This window comes from Talpa europaea, assembly GCF_964194135.1.
Source record: "Talpa europaea genome assembly, chromosome: 7".
Lineage (NCBI taxonomy): Eukaryota > Metazoa > Chordata > Mammalia > Eulipotyphla > Talpidae > Talpa > Talpa europaea.
In genome coordinates, this window is record NC_140074.1 from 125722685 (window position 1) to 125744274 (window position 21590).

General features: G+C 40.5%; 1 protein-coding gene across 2 annotated transcripts in view; it reads right to left on the minus strand.

The window, feature by feature from the left end:
- The window catches only part of SMURF2 (SMAD specific E3 ubiquitin protein ligase 2), a gene marked incomplete at both ends in the record, with an annotated part of 90511 nt that overhangs the window by 52724 nt on the left and 16197 nt on the right, over positions 1–21590 (minus strand). For both annotated transcript variants that reach the window (XM_084237747.1, XM_084237746.1), the window contains one exon: positions 72–110. In XM_084237747.1, the coding sequence (XP_084093873.1) occupies positions 72–110 (39 nt within the window). The remainder of the gene's footprint in view (positions 1–71; positions 111–21590) is intronic.

Genomic DNA, 21590 nt, shown 5'->3' on the forward strand with positions numbered 1-21590 from the left:
TAGACAACTGTGAAAATACTATTCAAAAAATTGTTCACATAATAAACAAGATTTAAAGTTAGTTTACTTACGGAAAAAATCCTTTTTCACCAAGTTTTTTGCACAGAGTACTGCAAAGGAAACAAAAAAAAAATACATGAGAAAAATTAAAATAAAATGGTAAGATTTTATTATCAAATTTTACCTTAAAATTCCATGAATAGGGCCTCCCTGGTGGCACAGGGGTTAAAGTCTCAGCACTATCTAGCTATATCACAGCCACTGCAGCATGAGTTCGATCCCCAGCCAGAGAGCTGATCCACATGAGGCAGCAGACATCTCCTGTCTTGCCTGCTGCTCTCCTCAGCGGTGTGTTTCAGTCTGCCTGCCTGTTCTGTTCCCCACTCTGTCTTTGGTGAATCCTCTCACCCTCCCCCCACCTCTGGCCTACACCTCAGTTCTTGTATGCATAAATAAAAATCAATTTAAAAAAAAAAAACTCCATGAATAATTAAACACAAACTAGAGTATTTGATATGAACACAAAAAAAAATTTTTTTAAGATTTTCTTTATTTATGCATAGAAGAACTGGGGTACAGGCCAGAGGTGTTGGGGGGGGGTGAGAGGATTCACCAGAGACGGTGCGGAACACAACAGGCAGACTGACTGAAATACACTGCTGAGGGGAGCAGCAGGCAAGGCAAGAGAAGTCTGCGGGCCCCATGTGGGTAGCTCCCTAACTTCACAGTGCTGCATCTTAACCCCTTGTGCCACCAAGGAGGCCTGAAAATTTTTAAATATGTCATTTCATCTACATCTAACCCCCATGGAAACTACACAGCAGAGATAAATTACCTTCTAAATCATCTGCTCAATGACTAGATAGATCTAGTATACCTTCTAAAAAATTAAGTTAATATATTGAGCTAGAGATCCCAATCCCACATTTCTGGATTACCTTTACTCTCAGAGTCTACAGGTCAGGTATAATTCAAATATTCTGTAAATGCCTTTGTTTTCTCAAGAAATGCTTTTAAACTTTGCAAAAATCTCTTTTAGCATATTTTATTTGGGGGAGTAACTGAGAAAACCATCTGCAGAAATGCAGATAAAATAGATACTACCAATTCATTTACGTTAATTTCTTTTCTGTTTGGAAGGATTATTCATATGCAAGCACACCATGACATAATACAAGAGTAAATCCCTGCTGTAGAAATAGAGAGCCATGTTCTTATTGTTCTTATTGATTTAGACTCCTAATGAGTGGCTGTCTATGTATATTCTGAATAAAACTCCCAACTGCTCAGTATCCTCTTGCCAAAAATTCCCTTTCCTTCAAATTGGAGTTGCATTCCAATTACACTGCTGACTGGAATGAGACTTCCTGAGAAAAAGAAAAAACTCAGACATCCCATCTTCCTCCATCCCACAAAAAGACTTTATAATACTGTTGGTACAACTCAAAAGTTGCAGAGATTGTTTTCAAACAGATTTTTCTACTTTTCTTTGAACTTACATTACCTTTGTAAAATAAAACTGAAATTCAGGATAACGTTCCTATATGAATTCCAGCAAGATGGCCTAATGCTTTAAAAATGTCTACTAATACGCACCCCTTCCTGCTCACTGGCACATGACAGTAATTTACATCTTTCTGCTCCAAGAAACAACCTCTATCTCAACTCCTAAACATGAAATGCAATTTAAATTCTACAAAAAGCTTGTACACAATATAATTTTCCATATATTTATTTCAGTTGATGTTGCTTGAAAACAGAAGCACTACACAAAGATTCACTTTCAAGAGTTATCACAAAATGGTGCAAAGGGCAAAAACATCAGATACATCCCTAAGGCGACAACAATAATGAAATGGCTAGAACTGGCAAAGAAAGCAGGCTGAATACTCCCACAGTCACTAAAATTAGGTAAACATATTTATAGAAAATATTTTCTTAACATGCTTTTCAGAGTAAACATTTATGAAAAACACATTTAATAAAATGTAGTTTTAGTAAGGAATATAAAAATATTAGACAAAATTTACTGCATAAAAATATTAGATAAAATTTACTGCATAGTTACTGTGTGTAAGTGTACCAACTATTCTGCGAAGTAGGAGTAGTAGTAGTACCACCAACATTTTAGAGATGAAGAAACAGGTTTAGTCATAAATGCTAGAATTGAGATTCCAACTCGGAAATTACAGAAACCAAATCTAATTACAAAAACTCTTAACTATCATACACTGAATGCAACAGACTCTCAGGCTGGCTATTTCATCTTAAAGAATCTGACACTAATGCAATTATTGGGAATATGGGTTAACAAAATAGCTATAAGAAACCTAGATTGCATAAGGGACTTCTCTGAAAGATTACTAATTTCACTCTTTCAATAGATATAATTGTGTGAGACCTGCTTTAAATTAAATACATCCTACAACACTGTTCAATCAAGGAATTTTTTTTAAAGATTTATTTATTTATTTTATACAAGAGCCAGGGTACAGGCCAGATGTGCAGGAGGGTGAGAGGATTCACCAGAGACAGAGTGGGGAACAGAACAGGCAGACTAATGAAATACACTGCTGAGGGGAGCAGCAGGAGCGACAGGAGAGGTCTGCCGCGCCATGTGGGACCCTCGCCAGCTGGCCAGGTATCAAGCAGGCACTGCAAAGACTGCAGACAGCTTCACAGCGCAGTGCTCAACTGCCTGTGCCACCAGGGGAGGCCCTCAATCAAGAAATTGTTTTTTAAAGATGTTTTTAAAGATTGATTTATTTATGCATACAAGAGCTGGGGTACAGGCAGAGATGCTGGGGGTGAGAGGATTCACCGGAGACAGAATGGTGAACAGAACAGGTAGATATACTGAAATACACTGCTGAGGGGAGCAGCGGGTGAGCCAGGAGAGGTCTGCCGCACCATGTGGGTTGCTCCCTGGCCACCGGGGATCAAACTCATGCTGAAGAGGCCGTGGATTGCTTCACAGCATGGTGCTTACCCCCTTGTGCCACAAGGGAGGCCCTCAATTATTTCTCTTTTTTCTGAAGTTAGTCTGAGTGGTTGCTTTCCTATGACTTACAATTGAAAATGTCTTCATTAAGATAAAAGTAATCCACAAGACTTATCAGAGTACTGGCATAGGCCAAAAGGGGCACTTATCCAAAAGTGCAAACATGTTAAGCCCAAAAAACAGTAATATTTTAAAGTCACTTATATTGTCATAAGTCAAAGTTTTCAAATATTAGCTCTAAAAGTCAACAAAGTATTTGTGTTCAAAAATCTATGCAGAAATAACATATGAACATAAGAGAATGTTATAGTCAACAGAACTTCCATCCTACAATCACATCAGGATATCAACATTAGTGTAGATCACAGAGATAGAACTAGTGACTGAATCTACTCTACCATCTTAGAGTCACAGAGTGCAAACTTTAGCAGGCATCATCTGGGGGGGAAAGGAGGAACCACACCCCCATAGTATTCAGGGCTGGACTTTGGTCCCAGGACTATTCCCAAGTGATGCTTATGATACTACTGGCCCCTGCACCACACTTTGAGAATCATCCTTAATTAAAGTGCTGATTCTTAATTTTGGGGTGTGATGAGATGGTGGTAAAAGGTCACTTTGAAAATCTAATAAACACTATGTATTTACACTTTACACCGAGTGTAATACTCAGATCACTATCCTAAAAAGATGGAATATTTAGGACATTTGTTCTGGTGTTTGTATCCTCAAAACTGACTAAAATGTGGCAGGTACTGCATAAAATCTGTAAAAAATGAAAAGCCATTAACGCTTCATTATATGTAGTTCATAAACTTTTATTTCCACATTTTGAAGAACCAGATAATTTAAGTGTAGTAAGGTGTTCTTTAAAGGATTTTAGGATGCTCTTTAAGACAAGTTATTTTAAAGGGTATAGCTGAGAAGTGCACATGCTACAGACTAAATATTTTTAGTACCTCCAAAATATATATGTTGAAACCTAATAATTTTCAATGTGATGTTATTGGAGTTGGGGTATTTCACAGATAATTTAGTCATAAGGGTAGAGTTGGCACAAATGGGATTACTGCCCTGAGAAAAGACACCTTGACTGCTCCCCCATCCCTTCCACCACGTCAGGACACAGTGAGAAGACAGTCTCTGTCTAACCTAACCAGGAAGCAAGGCCTCATAAAACCCTGAATCTGCAAGTGACTTGACCTTGGACTTCTTAGCCTCCAGCACGCTGAGAAATAAATTTCTGTTATCTATAAGCCACCCAGTCTATGGTATATTTGTTAACTGCAGCTAGAACAGACAAGGAAAAGCATATACAACTTTTTCTTTTTAAATATAAATGAGTATGTATTTTAATTTGAATGTGTTTCACAAAAATTCCAAGTCGACACCACCCTAACCTCCTTTATTATTCTCTATTAATCATTACTTCAAAGGTAATTTTTCCTCTTAAAAATAAAATTTTTTTTTATAAGACTTGTGTCAGAATATTTTCTGAAAACAGTCTACTGAAAACTATTAAGGGGCCTCCCTGGTGGCGTAAGGGTTAAGACGCAACCTATGAGGCTATCCACAGCCACTGCAGCACAAGTTCAATTCCCAGGCAGGGAGCAACCCACATGGCAAAGCAGACCTCTCCTGTCTCGCTTGCTGCTCCCCTCAGCAGTGTACTTTGGTCAGTCTGCCTGTTCTGCTCCCCGCTCTGTCTCTGCTGAATCCTCTCACTCCCCAAGCCTCTGGCCTGTACCCCAGCTCTTGTATGCATAAATAAATCTTTAAAAAAATTTTTAAAAAACTATTAAATTCTGGGCCTCCCTGGTGGCACAAGGGGTTAAGATACAGCCGATGAAGCTATCCACAGCCACTGCAGCACAAGTTCTATCCCCAGTCAGGGAGCAACCCACATGGCACAGCAGACCTCTCCTGTATTGCCCGCTGCTCCCCTCAGCAGTTTATTTCAGTTGATCTGTCTGTTCTGTTCCCCACCATCTCTGGTGAATCCTCCTACCTCCCACACCTCTGACCTGTACCCCAGCTCTTGTATGCATAAATAAATAAATCTTAAATAAATAAATTTTTTAAAATAAAAACTATTAAATTCTGATAAATCTTCACATGGTCACCTAGTCTGTTGATGCCGATATAGTAGTAGGTGACAAAATCCTAACTCATACGTATTATATACAAAATAGAAGCAGCTAGATATAATTCCCTGCCACAAATGTGCTACAAACCATATCTAGCCAGTTCAGTTCTTGCCAATCAACACACTCATATCAGCAGTCAATCAACAACACTCAAAGATTTTGCTTTTCCAATAACTTTAAAGTACATACCCAACTTCTGCCCTGTACTTCATCCCGGAGAGTCTGCCTAGACTCCAAGCTAGATCAGGTTCCCCCTTGGCAAAAAACCTTTTTCACTTAGTGCATCATCTCTGGCCTCTAATAGTCATTATGCTTTTCTGACAGTTCTGGAGGCTCCATGGAGATCGTAAGACTGAGCCACCCAGTGAAGCTGACAGACAACTAACACTTAAGAACCTGGGCCTCCCCTGGTGGCACAGCAGTAAAGCGCTGGGCTGCCAAGCTGCCTGCAGCCTCTGCAGTGCCAGTTCGATCCCCGGCCACGGGCGAGGGTCCCACATGGCACGCAGACCTCTCTTGCCGCGCTGCTGCTCCCCTCTGCAGTATATTTCGTCAGTCTGCCTGTTCTGTTCCCCGCTCTGGCTCTGGTAGATTCTCTCACCCTCTCGCGCGGCTGACTGTACCCAGTGCTTGTATAAATAATCAAATCTTAAAAAAATAAATAATAATCTGAAGAGTTCTGGATTTGGATGGTTTGGGGTGATCCCGCTATATCAGCTCAGACTGCTCTGTTCTGTCTCACAAGTTTGTTTACCATGGTTGACAGTGATCTGGTTTGTCATGGACAAAGAGAAAAAATGATCTCATTTTTGAGTGACACAAAGAAAGAGGGATCTATTCTGTATATGTTGTTAGTCCACCTATGTCTTGTGTAAGAGATTCTCAAAAAACTTATGGCTTGGGCCAGATTCCAGTGCTACACTACTGGATCTATCTCAATTGCCTAGGCCCTTTGTGTATACACTTGTCGGCCAAACAGTAAAGCAATCTCCTTTTTTGGTATTTGTTTTAGGGGTTATCAACTCAAAAATTCAAGTATATGTATAGTCATTATAGTCCCAGTTGGTATACAGGTCTAATAATACAGCGTAATTACATCAAGGATAGCTTATAATAGCAGCAACCACTTTGGGAAAATCTATTATTTCAACAAGGGCTTGCCTGTACTTCTGCAATGCCTTAGAACCAAAAGAGGTAAAACTCCCAAGGCAAAAGTCTCCTTCCTTAAACTGGTACACCAAGACAACTAAATGCCTCAATAACTCCAAATTAACTTCCTTAGAGGATTATTTCACAAAAGCTAAAAAGGGGGGGGGAAGGGACAGCCTGACTTCCTGCCTCCAAGCTTAACCTTTATCCCATCTCCTAGAATCCTAAATGTTCTGACGCTTTAGGTGAAGACCTCATATTCATCTCAAAACTTCTCTATCATCATGGGTTTCCTTAATATCCTGTTCCCAGGGCCTCCCTGGTGGCGCAAAGGGTTAAGACGCAATGTATGAAGCTATTTGCGGCCACTGGTCCCTGGCCTGGAGCCGCCCACATGGCACAACAGACCTCTCCTGACTCACCCGCTGCTTCCCTCAGCAGTGTGTTTCAGTCCATCTGCCTGTTCTGTTCCCCACTGTCTCTGGTAAATCCTCTCACCCCCCACCCCTCTAGCCTATACCCCAGTTCTTGTATGCATAAATAAATAAATCTTTTTAAAAAAAGGTGCTAGCTCCTCTCCTGTTGCTGAGCACCTACATAGTGAGGGACAATTAAACAATTTCCATCAAGGACTTAACCCAACTCCAAAAGAAGATCATTATGCTGTTGTTTTTAAACTTTGGTTCCAGGCAGAGTCCCTAAACCCACTGAGGCCCAAAAGTTTTCTGAAAGCTTAGAATACTTCTAGACACCTATATTCCCAAGCGAGTCAGAACTTCACAAGCTTGTATACAGTACTAGTTTCCCCAAAATATCAAAGATGATTCCAAAAAAATAAGCTAGGATCTAATGCAGACTAGAGACCACAAATCAGAAGTTAAAAGAAAGCTAGGGAAACAAAAGTGTATGTTTCTAGCCATTCCAGAAGTCTTTTCTAGAGTAGATTGGACTAAAACTTAAAATTGCAAGAAAAATCATTCATAATCATTAGATTTTTGAAACTTTTAGGAAAATTTTGGCATAGACATAAAGGCAAACCACTACAAAGTCTTTCCAACCCTTTTAATAGATTAAAGCCACAAATATCCGGCTTAATGAAGAGAATGTCAGTGGGCTGGCAATAGATTATTTAGATAAAGTATAAGAGAATACTGTTCAAAGAACTTTAAAAGAATGAAGAGGGGGGACCTACATGTCCCTTAAAATTAAACAACTTAGCCTAACATTCCCTCCTATGGCAGATAAGGAAAAGAACTGTCCTGGGGGGGTAGGGGTAGGGGTTCTGAATTTATAGAGTTCAGCTGCTAAAAAGTGACTATTCCTTAAAATTGATAAAGAAGTCTAACAAACCAAGTTAGAGATATAATGATGACATACCTCTGAGCATTTCAATACCCTATGAAATTCTCTACTATTGCTAGCCAAAATAAAGTTAATTTCCTGTTCAAGACAGACCTACAAATTCCTAGTCACTACAGGGTCTTCTGTTTATACCTTAAATTCCTTTTACTCTCCCTCATAGTACCACAAGAGTGACAGCGATGGTATTATCCATGACCCAATCTTCCCAGTCTCTCAACGTTTACTAATTTTCAATAATCCAATTAGAAAACAAAGACACCTTCCTATAGTGTGACTCTGTTCTAGCTAATTCACTAATTCACATTGAGACTTGTTCTTTAGATAGCACTGTCAAGTTAAATGCTTTACAGAAGGCATATACTTAGAGATCCTCATTGAAAAGTGTACACAAAACCAATTACAGCAGACCTAGACTGACCTACATTTTCTTGATTATACTGACCTCTCAGATACTTGTACTCTTTGAGCTTAAGATATGAATGACATAGGAAGAAGAGTTCAAATTGATCCTTATAAACTGCTGCTTCAGTTACCCCACTATCCATTTAAACCTAAAGAGATTACCAGGAATAAACCCCACAATGAATGTTTATTAGAACAACGACTCACTGTCTTTTGTAATTCTCCTCTATTATCCTTCAAAAATGTAATGGAAAGGCCTCCCCGGTGGAGCAGCGGTTGAGCGCTGGGTTGTGAAGCTGCCCGCAGCCTCTGCAGCACCAGTTTGATCCCTGGCTGCTCCCCGGCCACCAGAGGAGGGTCCCACATGGTGCGCAGACCTCTCCTGCCTGCTCTGCTCCCCTCAGCAGTGTACTTCGGTCCTTCTGCCTGCTCTGCTCCCCGCTCTGGCTCTGGTGGATTCTCTCACCCTCCCGCACTTCTGACTGTACCCAGTGCTTGTGTAAATAAATAAATCTTAAAAAAAAAAAAAAAATGTAATGGAAAAGACTACAGAGACGTTCAAGAACTCAGGGCAATCAGAATTGTGATCCTTAGACTCCCAGTAGCTCTTACTCAAGCACATCCCTATCCTCCATTCCTTCCATAAGTAATCCAACAACACTGTTCACACCAGAAGCCTACTGCTCATCTTGCTAAGACATACCCTCCCTGCTTGCATTTGATGCCACTTTTTACCACTCACTTGATGGGTCCCAGATGCTATGTAATTCTTGTTACTTCTAATCAACATTCAATATTTCTGTCAACCACCTGCCCTACTAAGAAATCTTCTTTGGTTCTCTTTGAGTATCACTCTTCAAATCTGTTCAAAATTCCATATTGAAACATTACTCCCTTTTCAGATGAAGAACTGCTTAAATAACTCAAAAATTAATTAGCTCTGATCTATGATAACCCTTTTATCAACTGATCTAATATTATCTGTGGAATGATTTATCTTAAAATCACAAAAGCATTCGTGCAGGATATGCTCTTGCCACTAAACACGTGGGCACTGACGCAGGTCCACTGCTTAATGCAACATGGACAATCCTACCTTTCAGTCATATAATCAAGGAATTCATTTCACTAAAGGAGTTCAACAGAAACTCTGTAATATCCTTCTCTTAAAACAGAAACTCCACTGTTTATCTTATTCCTAAAGTTTCAAGAACCTTTCATTTTTTTCTAGCCTAGAGATTTGCCACTAGCACTAGAATTCATGCAGTCACTCCCTCAGGGCTCACATATACTTTCTTCCTATGAAATCATTATGATTCACCCAACGTAAATGAAATTCAACTTCACTAAAATCTGGAGTTTTTAATTCTTACATATTATCTAGCTAACTACTGTCAGAGACGAATCTGATTTATGCAGTCTTATATCCAACAATATAAAAGGCACCTTCCGCTCTGGAAAAAGAACCTCCCCTAATAGGACCACATCAGGTCCTGCTGTCAAGAGCTACAATAGTCAAGCTTCAAGGTACTGATGCATGGGTTCAAAGTGTCACTGACAAAAAAGCTACCAATCCAGGTCTGTGGATTTCCACACCCGAGTGATCTTTGAACTGAGCCTGATTGAAAGGCCACCAGAGGCAACGATTCCAAGAAACACTACACTTTACTCCAGAATTACAGCTCAAGCTGATGGCTACTTAGACAGCTTCTACATAAAACACAGGAATAAAACAGAATAATTTGCTATTATTTTTTAAATTGTTATGTATTCTTCTGGTAATTTACTTTATTTTTTTATTTATTATTTATTTATTTATTCATTTATACAAGCAGTGGGTACAGTCAGAAGCACGGGAGGGTGAGAGAATTCACCAGAGCCAGAGCAGGGAGCAGAGCAGGCAGAAGGACCGAAGTACACTGCTGAGGGGAGCAGCGGGCGGCAGGAGAGGTCTGCGCGCCATGTGGGACCCTCCTCTGGTGGCCGGGGAGTAGCCGGGGATCGAACCGGCGCCGCAGAGGCTGCGGGCAGCTTCGCAACCCAGCGCTCAACCGCTGCGCCACCCGGGAGGCCCTGGTAATTTACTTTAAATGCTTGTTTTCTCGTACCACAATGAGACTGAACTTAATAATGTTTAGTTCCTGGTACAGTTAAAATACATGTTTAGGGGCCTCCCCTGGTGGCGCAGTGGCTGAGCGCTGGGCTGCGAAGCTGCCTGCAGCCTCTGCAGCGCTGGTTCGATCCCCAGCTGCTGGGCGAGGATCCCACATGGTGCGCAGACCTCTCCTGCTGCCCACTGCTCCCCTCAGCAGTGTATTTCGTCAGTCTGCCTGTTCTGTTCCCCGCTCCAGCTCTGGTGAATTCTCTCACCCTCCCGTGCTTCTGACTGTACCCGGCGCTTATATAAATAAATAAATCTTTTAAAAAAATTTTTTATTTTATATATATTTTTTTTAATTTTTATATTCCCCATACAATTGCGACCCCCTTATTTTGACCCCAATCCCTCCCCACCCCCCACCCTCCATAGAGTGTCTCTGGTTCATAGTTGTTTGTTGATTTTGATTTTCACTTTCTTACAGTTATTCATTTTCCTGGTCCCTTATTTAAGTTTTCTAGATTCCTGCTATAAGTGAGACCATCCGGTATTTTTCTTTTTCTTTCTGGCTTATTTCGCTGAGCATGATCCCTTCCAGCACCATCCATGTTGCTGCAAATTGCATGTGTTTATCTTTTTTGAATGCTGAGTAATATTCCATGGTGTATATGGACCACATCTTCTTGATCCAGTCATCTATTTTGGGGCATTTGGGTAGTTTCCAAAGCTTAGCTATTGTAAGCAGTGCTGCTATAAACATAGGGGTGCAGGTGCTCTTTGGAATTGATGTTTCTGTGTCCTAGGAGTGGAATTGCTGGATCATATGTTTAGTAGTAGGTCAAGAAATCTCCACACAGCTCTCCATAGTGGTTGGACCAGTTTGCACTCCCACCAACAGTGCAGGAGAATTCCTTTTTCTCCACAACCTCGCCAACATTTGTTGTTGCTAGTTTTTTTAATATGTGCCATTCTCACTGGGGTAAGATGGCATCTCATGGTAGTTTTGATTTGCATTTCCCTGATTACAAGTGATGTTGAACATTTAAAAAAAATTTTTTTTAAAAAATACATGTTTACAGGTTAGCCTTGTGCATTGGCAGCTAAGTTACAAGTACTCTCAAGACAGGCACAGTGTACAAACGAAAGACACATACACAGTCCACTTCTAGCCAGTTGACTGCTTAGCTAACCAACAAATCCATAAGTCACCAGCCTATCAACAATGAGTGATTTTGTTTCCTAATGTTCAACAGTGATATCTTATAGTTCTTAGGCTTTAAAACCTACTCCCTTACTCCCTCCTTAAAGGTTATCCCCTAGAGCCTACCTCAGTGCTTGTGCTAGACCACGTTCCCTTGGTAGGAAAACTTCTTCAACGAATGCTCAACTTTTGGTATCTTATAGTCTTTATTTTTCTCTTTAGTAACTGTTATTACAGTTCCCCCCACTATTAAGTGCAATTTATCTTTCCTTCTCACCCTCTTTAAAGCATCACCAGGGCCTTCCTGGTGGCGCAGTCGGTTGAGCACCACATTGTGAAGCTGTCCGCAGCCTCTGCAGCATAGGTTCCATCCCGGCCAGCCGGAGAGAATCCCATATGGCACGGCTCTTGTCTCACCCGCTGCTCCCCTCAGCAGTGTATTTCGTCAGTCTGCCTGTTCTGTTCCCCACTTTGTTTCTGGTGAATCCTCTCACCCTCCCGTGCATCTGGCCTGTACCCCAGTTCTTGTATAAATCTTTAAAAAATAAAAAATAAAAAAAAATAAAGTATCACCAGTTCACAGTCATCAAGTAAGCATGAGAGTGAATCTTTACCCATCATCTACATACCTTCCACAGAAAACTTCCTAAAATAAACTCAGACTATCACTCGTTAAAATCCCTTAGTGGTTTGCCAAAACACCTCAGCATACACACAGCACTTTATGATTTGACCTCTGAATACAATCTTCTCCAACCTAATCTCTCCTTCTGACCTTCGCTCACTGTACTCCTTCAGGACAGACTGCCTTCTTCCTAGTCCTCAGCTTCACCTTAAGGGGAGGTTAACCTCATTCATCTTTAGAAACTGAGCACAATCATTTCTCAGCAGAGAGTGACCCTTACCACCTGCTCAGCCCTCCACCGACCTGGCCAAGTTAGGGCCTCCTTCCATTAGAACCTTCTCATGGTTCTGTTTTCTTCTCTCCCAGAGCATAAAAATACCATACTTTCAGCTACTTAAAGACAAAGTTAAATAATGTCTTAACACCTCTTCTCCTACCACCACGTCTGACACGTGTCAAGTACTCGTATTCTTTCATCAAATGAATAATGCTCTCATTATGCTGGAATGTCACTGGTGGTCTAGAGGTCTGTTTCCTTTTCTTCCAGCTTTATTGAGATATAATTAACATAAAATGTTACATAACTGTAAGGTGTACACGTGATAATTTGACATATATTGCAAAATGATTACCACAATAAAATTAGTTAACTGAGATTCATTTCTTAAAGGAAGAGAGGAGGACCTTTTGGTTATATAGAAAGTAGAAAAATGATATCTTAGATGTCATTTTTTTTTATAAACTATCCTTTGAGTCCCACAACAATCATATTAAGTGACCATAATTTTACTGATAAAGAAACTTAGAAGCAGAGTTTCAAAAGTACCATGGGAAAAGAAAAGATTTAAAATTCACATTTCTCATGTCTACTTCCTCATACTCTTTCTACATCTTGCTGCTTACCTATGGGTAGAAGCTAGAGAGAAAATAGCACTCCTCATCTTCTGTGGCAACTTCATTCCCCCCACACACACACACAAATGGCTATAAATTGTAAAGAGTATTTGAGGCAATTATTGCACTGGAATTAACAACTAGACCAAGGTAAGTCACAAGTTTTTAAAGAGAAGAAATTCCCAGAGGAACCAACTGTTGTCCTAGTAAAGAAATCTTGGAGACTGGGAATGATGTTCTAGGTCAGAATCTTTAACAACACTGTTGTAGAAATAAAGGCTAGAGAGAACAGGTAGCTGATTTTAAGAAAAGAGGCTCAGATGAATTGCATGCAAATACATTTTTAAAAACAACATAAGTAGGGTCTCCCTGTTGGCGCAGAGGTTAAAGTCTCAGTGCTATCAGGCTATTGCCAGCCAACCATTGTGGCATGAGTTCCATCCCTGGCCAAACAGCTAACCCACATGGCACAGCAGACCTAGCCAGGGAGCTAATCCACATGGCGCAGCAGATCTCTCTTGTCTCATCCACTGCTCCCCTCAGCAGTGTATTTCAGTGGATCTGCCTGATCTGTTCCCCACTCTGCATCTGGTGAATCCTCTCACACCCCCACAACTCTAGCCTACACCCCAGTTCTTCTATGCAAAAATAAAAATAAATCTTTAAAAGAAAAAAAAAAAGAAAGATGCCCATCAAGAAAGGCTACCTGGGGTCTCCCTGGTGGCATAGGGATCAGGGTTAGGTCGCAGTCTATAGGGCTATCTGCAGCTGCTGTAGCACAAGTTCAATCCCCGGCCAGGGAGCTACCCACATGGCACAGCAGACCTCTCCTGACTTGTCCGCTGCTCCCCTCAACAGTGTACTTTGGTCAATTTGCCTGTTCTGTTCCCCGCTCTGTCTCTGGTGAATCCTCTCACCCACACACCTCTGGCCTGTACCCCAGTTCTTGTATGCATAAATAGATCTTTGGGGGGAAAAAAAAAGAAAGGCTACCTGGAGACAATAGTTTTGAAAACCTAGGTAGGTCCTAGTAGAGAAAGAAAAGGTTCAGGCCCAGGCAAAGATGTTGTGACAACTTAAAAAAGACAATAACCTTCAGTGTTAGTTAGGTTTAGATTAACGACCTGGGAAATAACAAAGGGGTTGGTGATTTAACAGTCGGAGGGCTTATTTAATACTTTAATCAACTGTCAGGCTGAGAGACATGAAATTACTTGTATTTCAATTTTATAGATTGAGCTCAGAAAAGCTCTCATAATATGGAAATTAGCCTATAAACCAGACCTCAGAGAACAGAGTGTTTTTACAAAAGTGACAGGAAAAATTAGCCAACTGAGGTGACTGGTGGGAACAAAAATCTTCTTTTCCCCCCAGGTAGTGAAGTATAAAGTTAATGCAGGTTAAGTGGTTAGGAAAAAGCCTAGAATGGCTGTTTCTTTAGTTTTTATCAGAGGCTGCCAAAGTCATTACTTTCAGTCAATCAATTGGAAATGTCTAAAAATATAAAATCCTATTCAAATTCAGTGCCACAAAAGAAAGGGTGTCAGTTACTCTGCAAGCATGCAGGGAGCTAACCTGCCAAAACACAAGAAATTAGTTCCTGCCACCACACCCAAACTGGTGCAACAGGTTAGATGTAAGCGGTAAGGCAGGAAAACCGTCTATTAATAATGTCAGACATAAATATTTCTATTTAAATGTGCTAGAGTAACCTGATCAGAGAGAAAACAAATGCCATTCCCCCTCAACTTGAAACAATTTAGCCCAAGTCCGTTTTTTAAACCATCCTTAGAAAATTTTAAGAATTACCTAGTTTGCCTCTCACTAGCTGAGCCAATAATGGTAAGAACAAGTTGTTTTTACAAGTTCCTTGAAAGCTCTGGCTAAGGGCTTCCCTGACTGACTGAGGAGGACATAAAACATGAGCCCCGCTCCCCCAAGCCTCCCAAGCCAGCATTACTTTCACCTTTATCCAACTAACTCTCCCATGTCCTTGTCAAGCAACTACTACTGCTCAAATGTAGAAGGAAGGTAAGACACATAATCTCCATTAGTTTTATCACCTACACTCCACTATACTCACCAAAAGGAGTTTTGGAAGAGAATTTAACAAATTTAACAAATACTAGATTTGCATAGACATAAATGAGAGTCACCTGTTTGACTGCTGTTTTCCAAGTCACCATTGAAAAGAAATGCAGGAGTTAAAAGGAGACACCTGTGAATATTTGAATTTGAAAGTGAAAAAGTATACTGGATGGGCACCATTCCAGAGCCTGAACAGAAAATTAACTGGCCTTGACAGATGAGGAACACTTTGTCTTCAAACCCCAGCCCGAGTCCTGTGATCTATTCTTTCAGGATACAAAATGCACTTAACCAACATGCTTCCAACAAAAATTTCAAATGAAGAAATGTGACAAGATCTTAATTTCTGCTTGCTCTCATCTTCACACCCCAATAAAAGGTGTAAAAAGTATCTACACAACAAAATATCATTCAGTGTTTACTACTTCTACTTCTCAAGCACTGTGCTAAGCACTTATATGTATCAGTTCATTAAATTTTCTGGATTAATCAATCATATTCCCATTATACAGAAGAAAATTAAAACTTAGAAGAGTGACATGAAGTAATCCACCAGTGAAACTGTATTTTACTATAATTTATTGCTTCTCATCTTCTATTAACCACCCCCATCACTCTAGCGATCTTCTTTAACAGGGAGAGAAAGGCAAAGCTCCAATCTCCAGAAGCTTTGACTGCTGGTATATCAATCACAAATTTCTCCATTTGTTCAGATGGCTGGTACTGAGAATGGCCAAAGTGTCCTACATAATCCTGTATTAATAACTGACCAGGCCCCAACAAACTCCTAACAGCAACTCCCATGAAAAGTTTGTCTACTGAACTAAATGAATCTCCAACTGACTTACACTCAGCCAGCTGCTGAAAGACATACGGGCAGAAAAGAAAACAAACTTCTCTTAATTCAAAGCATTCACTCAGTCTATCTGACCTACAAAACCTTGTCTTAAAGGAAGTTTCAAATGTTTTGGTCTCCCTTCTTTTTAGCTGCAGAGAAAAATGAGACAAAAAGGAAGTGTTTAGGGAAGGGGCAAGGCAGGGGAGGAACCTGTTCAAAGGTCTCCAAACCTGTCAAGAGACCAAAAATATTTAGGAAGACAGTATAGTACAGACCTCAGAGATTACAGTACAACACATCTGTGTTCTGATCCCAGCTCCCCCACACTTACTACCTCAGACAAGTTATTCAACCTCTTTGAGAACAGGGTTTCCTGATGATGATATGATGTAATTATTTATACTCATTTACTTAATAGGATTACCTTGAGGATTAAATGAGATGACTTAGGTAAAGAATTTCTTAATAATTAGCAAAAAATAATTAGCAAATATATGCTATTTATAATAATAAAAGGTAGACTCCTCAGATATTGGGAGTTGATCAAGACTCTGAAATCTCTTTTCTCTCTAAACAGAAAGTATAAAAACAGAAGCAGAGGAAAGAAATTCCCTTTTTACTTCCTACTCCATGCCCACCCAGGTGCAATGTTTGTATTAGTTATTTACATAAACTCCTTAGCATATTCTTATCATGCAACATCAGAGTAACCATTGTGTCATTTATCATACTCCAAGCCCAAATTCCAGGACTGAACTAGCTGCACTGGCTTGTTCACACAAAGTGAACATCTCACAACTTCAATTAATGAGAGGCAGCATGATGAGTATCAGTAAAATTCTGGTCCCTATAATTCTGAGGCTTCAATAATATGCTCAAAACACCAATACTTGCCTTGAAAGGCAACTAAAAAAACACAGTCATCTACCAAGAGATTAGCCAAAAGCAGGTATTAAGAATTTTATATTCTCCATAGGAAGATACCAAGAAAACAGAAAATGCAAACAAAACACTCTGGCTGATGAAGTGTTCCTTCAAAAACAAACACAATGAAGAACAACAAAAAAGCCCATAACAAAAACACTTCAAGTACAAATAAATGTTTGGAAATGCACAAAACCTAAGAACTGCAAGGAAGAGAGAAGAGGAGGAAAGAATCAGGAGAAAGAAAGAAATAGCAACAAAAAAAGCAGGAAAGAAATCCAAGAAAGATAAAACTGCTGCAGAAATGAAAAATAAATTACAAGACGTCTATGGGATAACAAAATCAAATGAAAATCTAACAAGGGTTACTGAAGAAAAGCAGGAAAACAATCGAGAATTAAAATGAGGTAAAGGAAAAGTAAAAAGTTACCAGAGAGGAAATGTTTGAAATAGACAGGGACCCCTAGCAACACCGAAGGCCTATTTGGTGTTTTGAACCTGGCAGTTCTCAGGGTTAAGGAATTGCCACCTGCCCCCAGCCAGCTGGGCCATGCTGTTGATCGGTTGCCACCCCACCCCCAAGCCCACTGACATCAATCCGAACTCCTAGAAGTCAAGGGTTCAGTGATTCTTGGTTATGCTGGTGGCCCCCTGCACCTGGCCACTTGGTACAGTCCAGCCAGCAGGTACCATCAAGCAAGATATGTAGTGCGCCCAGCGCTCCCCCCAACAAACTCCACGGCCAGGCACCCATGGCAGATGGTGGAGCTACCCACCCCGCCCCTTGATCCTAGGTCTGAGGATGAAGGGGGGAGGAGGACTGCCAGGAAGACTTTCAAAGCCTGAGCAGCAGTCTCGCTCTTAATGGAACGAGAGAAGTTCTTGTCCTTCAGTCTCCCAGTTCTGGTCTGCCTCTCCTCTCTTCCCCTTCTGCAGCCAGGTGCCCAGTAAGGGCGCTCCTTCTGACTGCCAGCAGGCTGCTTCCAGGAGTCTGGTCCCTGATCTCTGGTTTCTATTAAGTGGGCTGAGCCTCCTTCCTCCACGTGTGCACCGGCTCCAGGCTCTCGTTGGAGAGTCCACGCCACCTTCTACATGCTGCCAGGCTCCCTTCTTGCTCTCCCAGTCTCTGCTCAGCTGACAGCCACCTTACAGGTAAGGCTTCTAGCTTGGACTGTGCAACACAGACACTATCTGGGGTAGGACAGACTGTATCGACAACTGCAGGTCTATAATAGTCCTGCTCTGCCTCTCAGCTCTCCCCTTTTCTCACTCCCTGTAAATAAGCGCTGTTATTGTTGCTTCTCCCCATGACTCTGTTTTTGAGGCATGTCCTCCAGTCATCAGCATGCCATAAGGACCCACCAACTGGGTCTCTTCTCTTTTCCCCCACAATTGCTTGGTTTCAGATCTACATTACAGTGAAACAAACAGCACGGTGAAATTAAGTTCCTAAGGATGGGAGATGTAGGTAATCTAGTATCCCGTGTATTAGAAAAACCACCAAAGGCCTATTGTAGAAGAAAGTGTATTTCAGTCAGGGATTAAAGTGACTTCTGAAAGTTCTTTTCAATTATAAGACTACATGGTAAGATTTAAGTAAGCAAGTCAAAATAGTTTTTTAATTAAATCTCAAAAAAAAATTACTGTTAGCATGTAAGTCAAATGCACAGAAGAAATAGAGAAAATTTCTACACTGAACATGAACAGTGGTTACTTCTAGGAATGAGAGTGAAATTAGTTAAGAAGATCCCTACACTTTTTACTCTATATACTTCCATAATTGAAATGTTTGCAATGAGTAAGTAGACTTATCATACTTGTAAAAATCAGTGAAATAGAGCCTCCCTGGTGGCACAAGGGGTTAAGCACCACACTATGAAGCAGTCCACAGCCTCTGCTGCACGAGTTCAATTCCCGGCCAGCCAGGGAGCAACCCACATGGCGCAGCAGACCTCTCCTGTTTTGCCTGCTGCTTCCCTCAGCAGTGTACTTCAGTCAATCTGCCTGTTCTGTTCCCCACTGTCTCTGGTGAATCCGCTCACCCCCCCACACCTCTGGCCTGTACCCCAGCTCTTGTATGCATAAATAAATACATCTTTAAAAAACAAATCAGTGAAATAGAACAATTTCTGGATTTTTAACAACTTAATTTGAAAATTGCATCATAAAGAATATATTTGTTTTTAAAAACAACAGGGGCTAAGAATTTTTATTCTAAATTTAAATTTTTTGTTTGTTCTTTGATTTTAAAGCTTCTGAATTGAAATAAACCACCAAACTCCAATTCAAAAGCAGGCTACCTGCAAATTTGTTTCATATTAACATGGTTGTTATAAAAACAGAGAGGCATACAATCTAGGTATATTTATCACAATTTTTACATACTTATATTTTTATTTTATTTATGTTCAAATGCTCTGAGATAATTAGCATAATATTACAACATGGGAGGTAGTGATCATTCTGTAGTTTTAAGAAAAAGAAATTATTAGGCAAAAATAAAGACTAGAGTACGCAATATTATTAAACTCAATCACTACCATTAAATTCAATCACCAAATATAAATATCAAAAATAAATAGATATAGCTCCTCCCAAAAATAAAAGACAGTAACTACATTGAGAGGTAACTACTAACTACACAGGACTCATTATAAAAACAAGATTTGTCATAAAACCAGTATCTATCAAGTTCAAACTTCAAATAGAAAAAAAAAACATTCTTATCAGAATAATTTCTATAAAACACAAGTATTTCAAGTGGATAAGCCTTCATTTGAACAGAAGAAAATGTAAATTGTAAAGGGTATCATACTGTATTTATACCCCCTTAAAAAAGGCTATTTGATCCTCTGTTCCCTTAAAATAAAACCTAAGGTAAAGCTATAGAAATTCCATTATTTGTGTTCCCTTTTAATACAAATGTGTTTTTAGGATTCTGAGAAAGGTTTTTAATTTTTTTCAATTATCAAAAAAGCTCTAAGTTCAATAACTATTTGTCAAATATTTTGTGCATCTCAGCAATATTTTTAAAAACAATAAATATACATTATGAAGAATTCTGAAAGTACAGATCAGACATATTTCCTGCCATTAAAAATTGTACAGTCTGTGGGCCTCCCCGGTGGCGCAGCGGTTGAGCGCTGGGTTGCGAAGCTGCCCCTGGCCTCTGCGGCACCGGTTCGATCCCCGGCTGCTCCCCGGCCACTGGAGGAGGGTCCCACATGGCGCGCAGACCTCTCCTGCCGCCCGCTGCTCCCCTCAGCAGTGTACTTCGGTCCTTCTGCCTGCTCTGCTCCCCGCTCTGGCTCTGGTGAATTCTCTCACCCTCCCGCGCTTCTGACTGTACCCAGTGCTTGTATAAACAAACAAATAAATAAATAAATAACATGCCTCTATTGAAAAATAAAAAATTGTACAGTCTACTTGGAAAGCTATGACTAAGAAACACGTAACAACTACCATAAAATTAATGCACAACAGGGCCTCCCTGGTGGCGCAGGGGTTAAGCACCACACTATGAAGCAATCTGCAGCCTCTGCAGCAATAGTTCAATCCCCCGCCCGTCAGGGGCCAACCCACAGGGTGCAGCAGACCTCTCCTGACTCGCCCACTGCACCTCTCAGCAGTGTACTTCAGTCAATCTGCCTGTTCTGTTCCCCACTCTGTCTCTGGTGAATCCTCTCACCCCCCGCATCTCTGGCCTGTACCCCAGCTCTTGTATGCATAAATAAATAAATCTTTAAAAAAAATTAATGCACAACAATTAATCCTAAATTACCAAAACATTTAGAGTCATCACAAAGGGTGATTCAAAATAGAAAAGTTCAACTAACAGAACAAATATTTACCAAGCACACAAGTATATGAAGGCTCTGTGTGTGGAAAACAAACACCGTAACTAAGTTATATCATCCAGCAAGGCAGTTAAGACAAACAAGCACAGCAGAAAGCGCTAAGTGACAGTGCCCTGAGTACAAGCACAAAGTTCTGAGATTTCAGAAGAAAAGACTCAAACTATCGTCTAAATTATTTGAGGGCCTCCCCGGTGGCGCAGCGGTTGAGCGCTGGGTTGCGAAGCTGCCCGCGGCCTCTGCGGCGCCGGTTCGATCCCCGGCTGCTCCCCGGCCACCGGAGGAGGGTCCCACATGGCGCGCAGACCTCTCCTGCCGCCCGCTGCTCCCCTCAGCAGTGTACTTCGGTCCTTCTGCCTGCTCTGCTCCCCGCTCTGGCTCTGGTGAATTCTCTCACCCTCCCGCGCTTCTGACTGTACCCAGTGCATGTATAAACAAAACAAACAAACAAATAAAATAAATAAATAAATAAAACATGCCTCTAAAAAAAAAAAAAAAAAAAAAAAAAAAAAAAAAAAAAAATAAATTATTTGAAAAAGCTGTACAAGGAAAATATACTTTTAACTAAACTCTAAGAGTGGGTATGCTTTTTAATCAATAGAGATGAAACTAGAGAAAAGAACTCAGGAAAAAGAAACATACAAAATTTAAAAATGAAAGAGGAAAGATATATGAGAGGGTGAAAAGTTCTCTAAACCTGGGCTAAAGAAGGTGCGGGGAGGAGATAAGGTTTATAAGATACACAAAGTTAATTTTTGGAATGATTTGAATGATAGGCTTAAGTCTGGATGTTATTCTGTCAACAACTGGGAGAAATTAAAAGACTGATGTAACCAAAATGAAGCTCTAGGTGCAATTAATCTGCTAGCAATGTCTAAAGTGGGTTTGACAAAGTGTTCAAAGCAGAAGCCACGTGTTAACTATAGCAACAATCTCAGTCTAACGTAATCAGGGCTAAATTATGGTAGTGGTAGTGGTAGTGGAATGAGTAAGAACAGAAAAGGAAG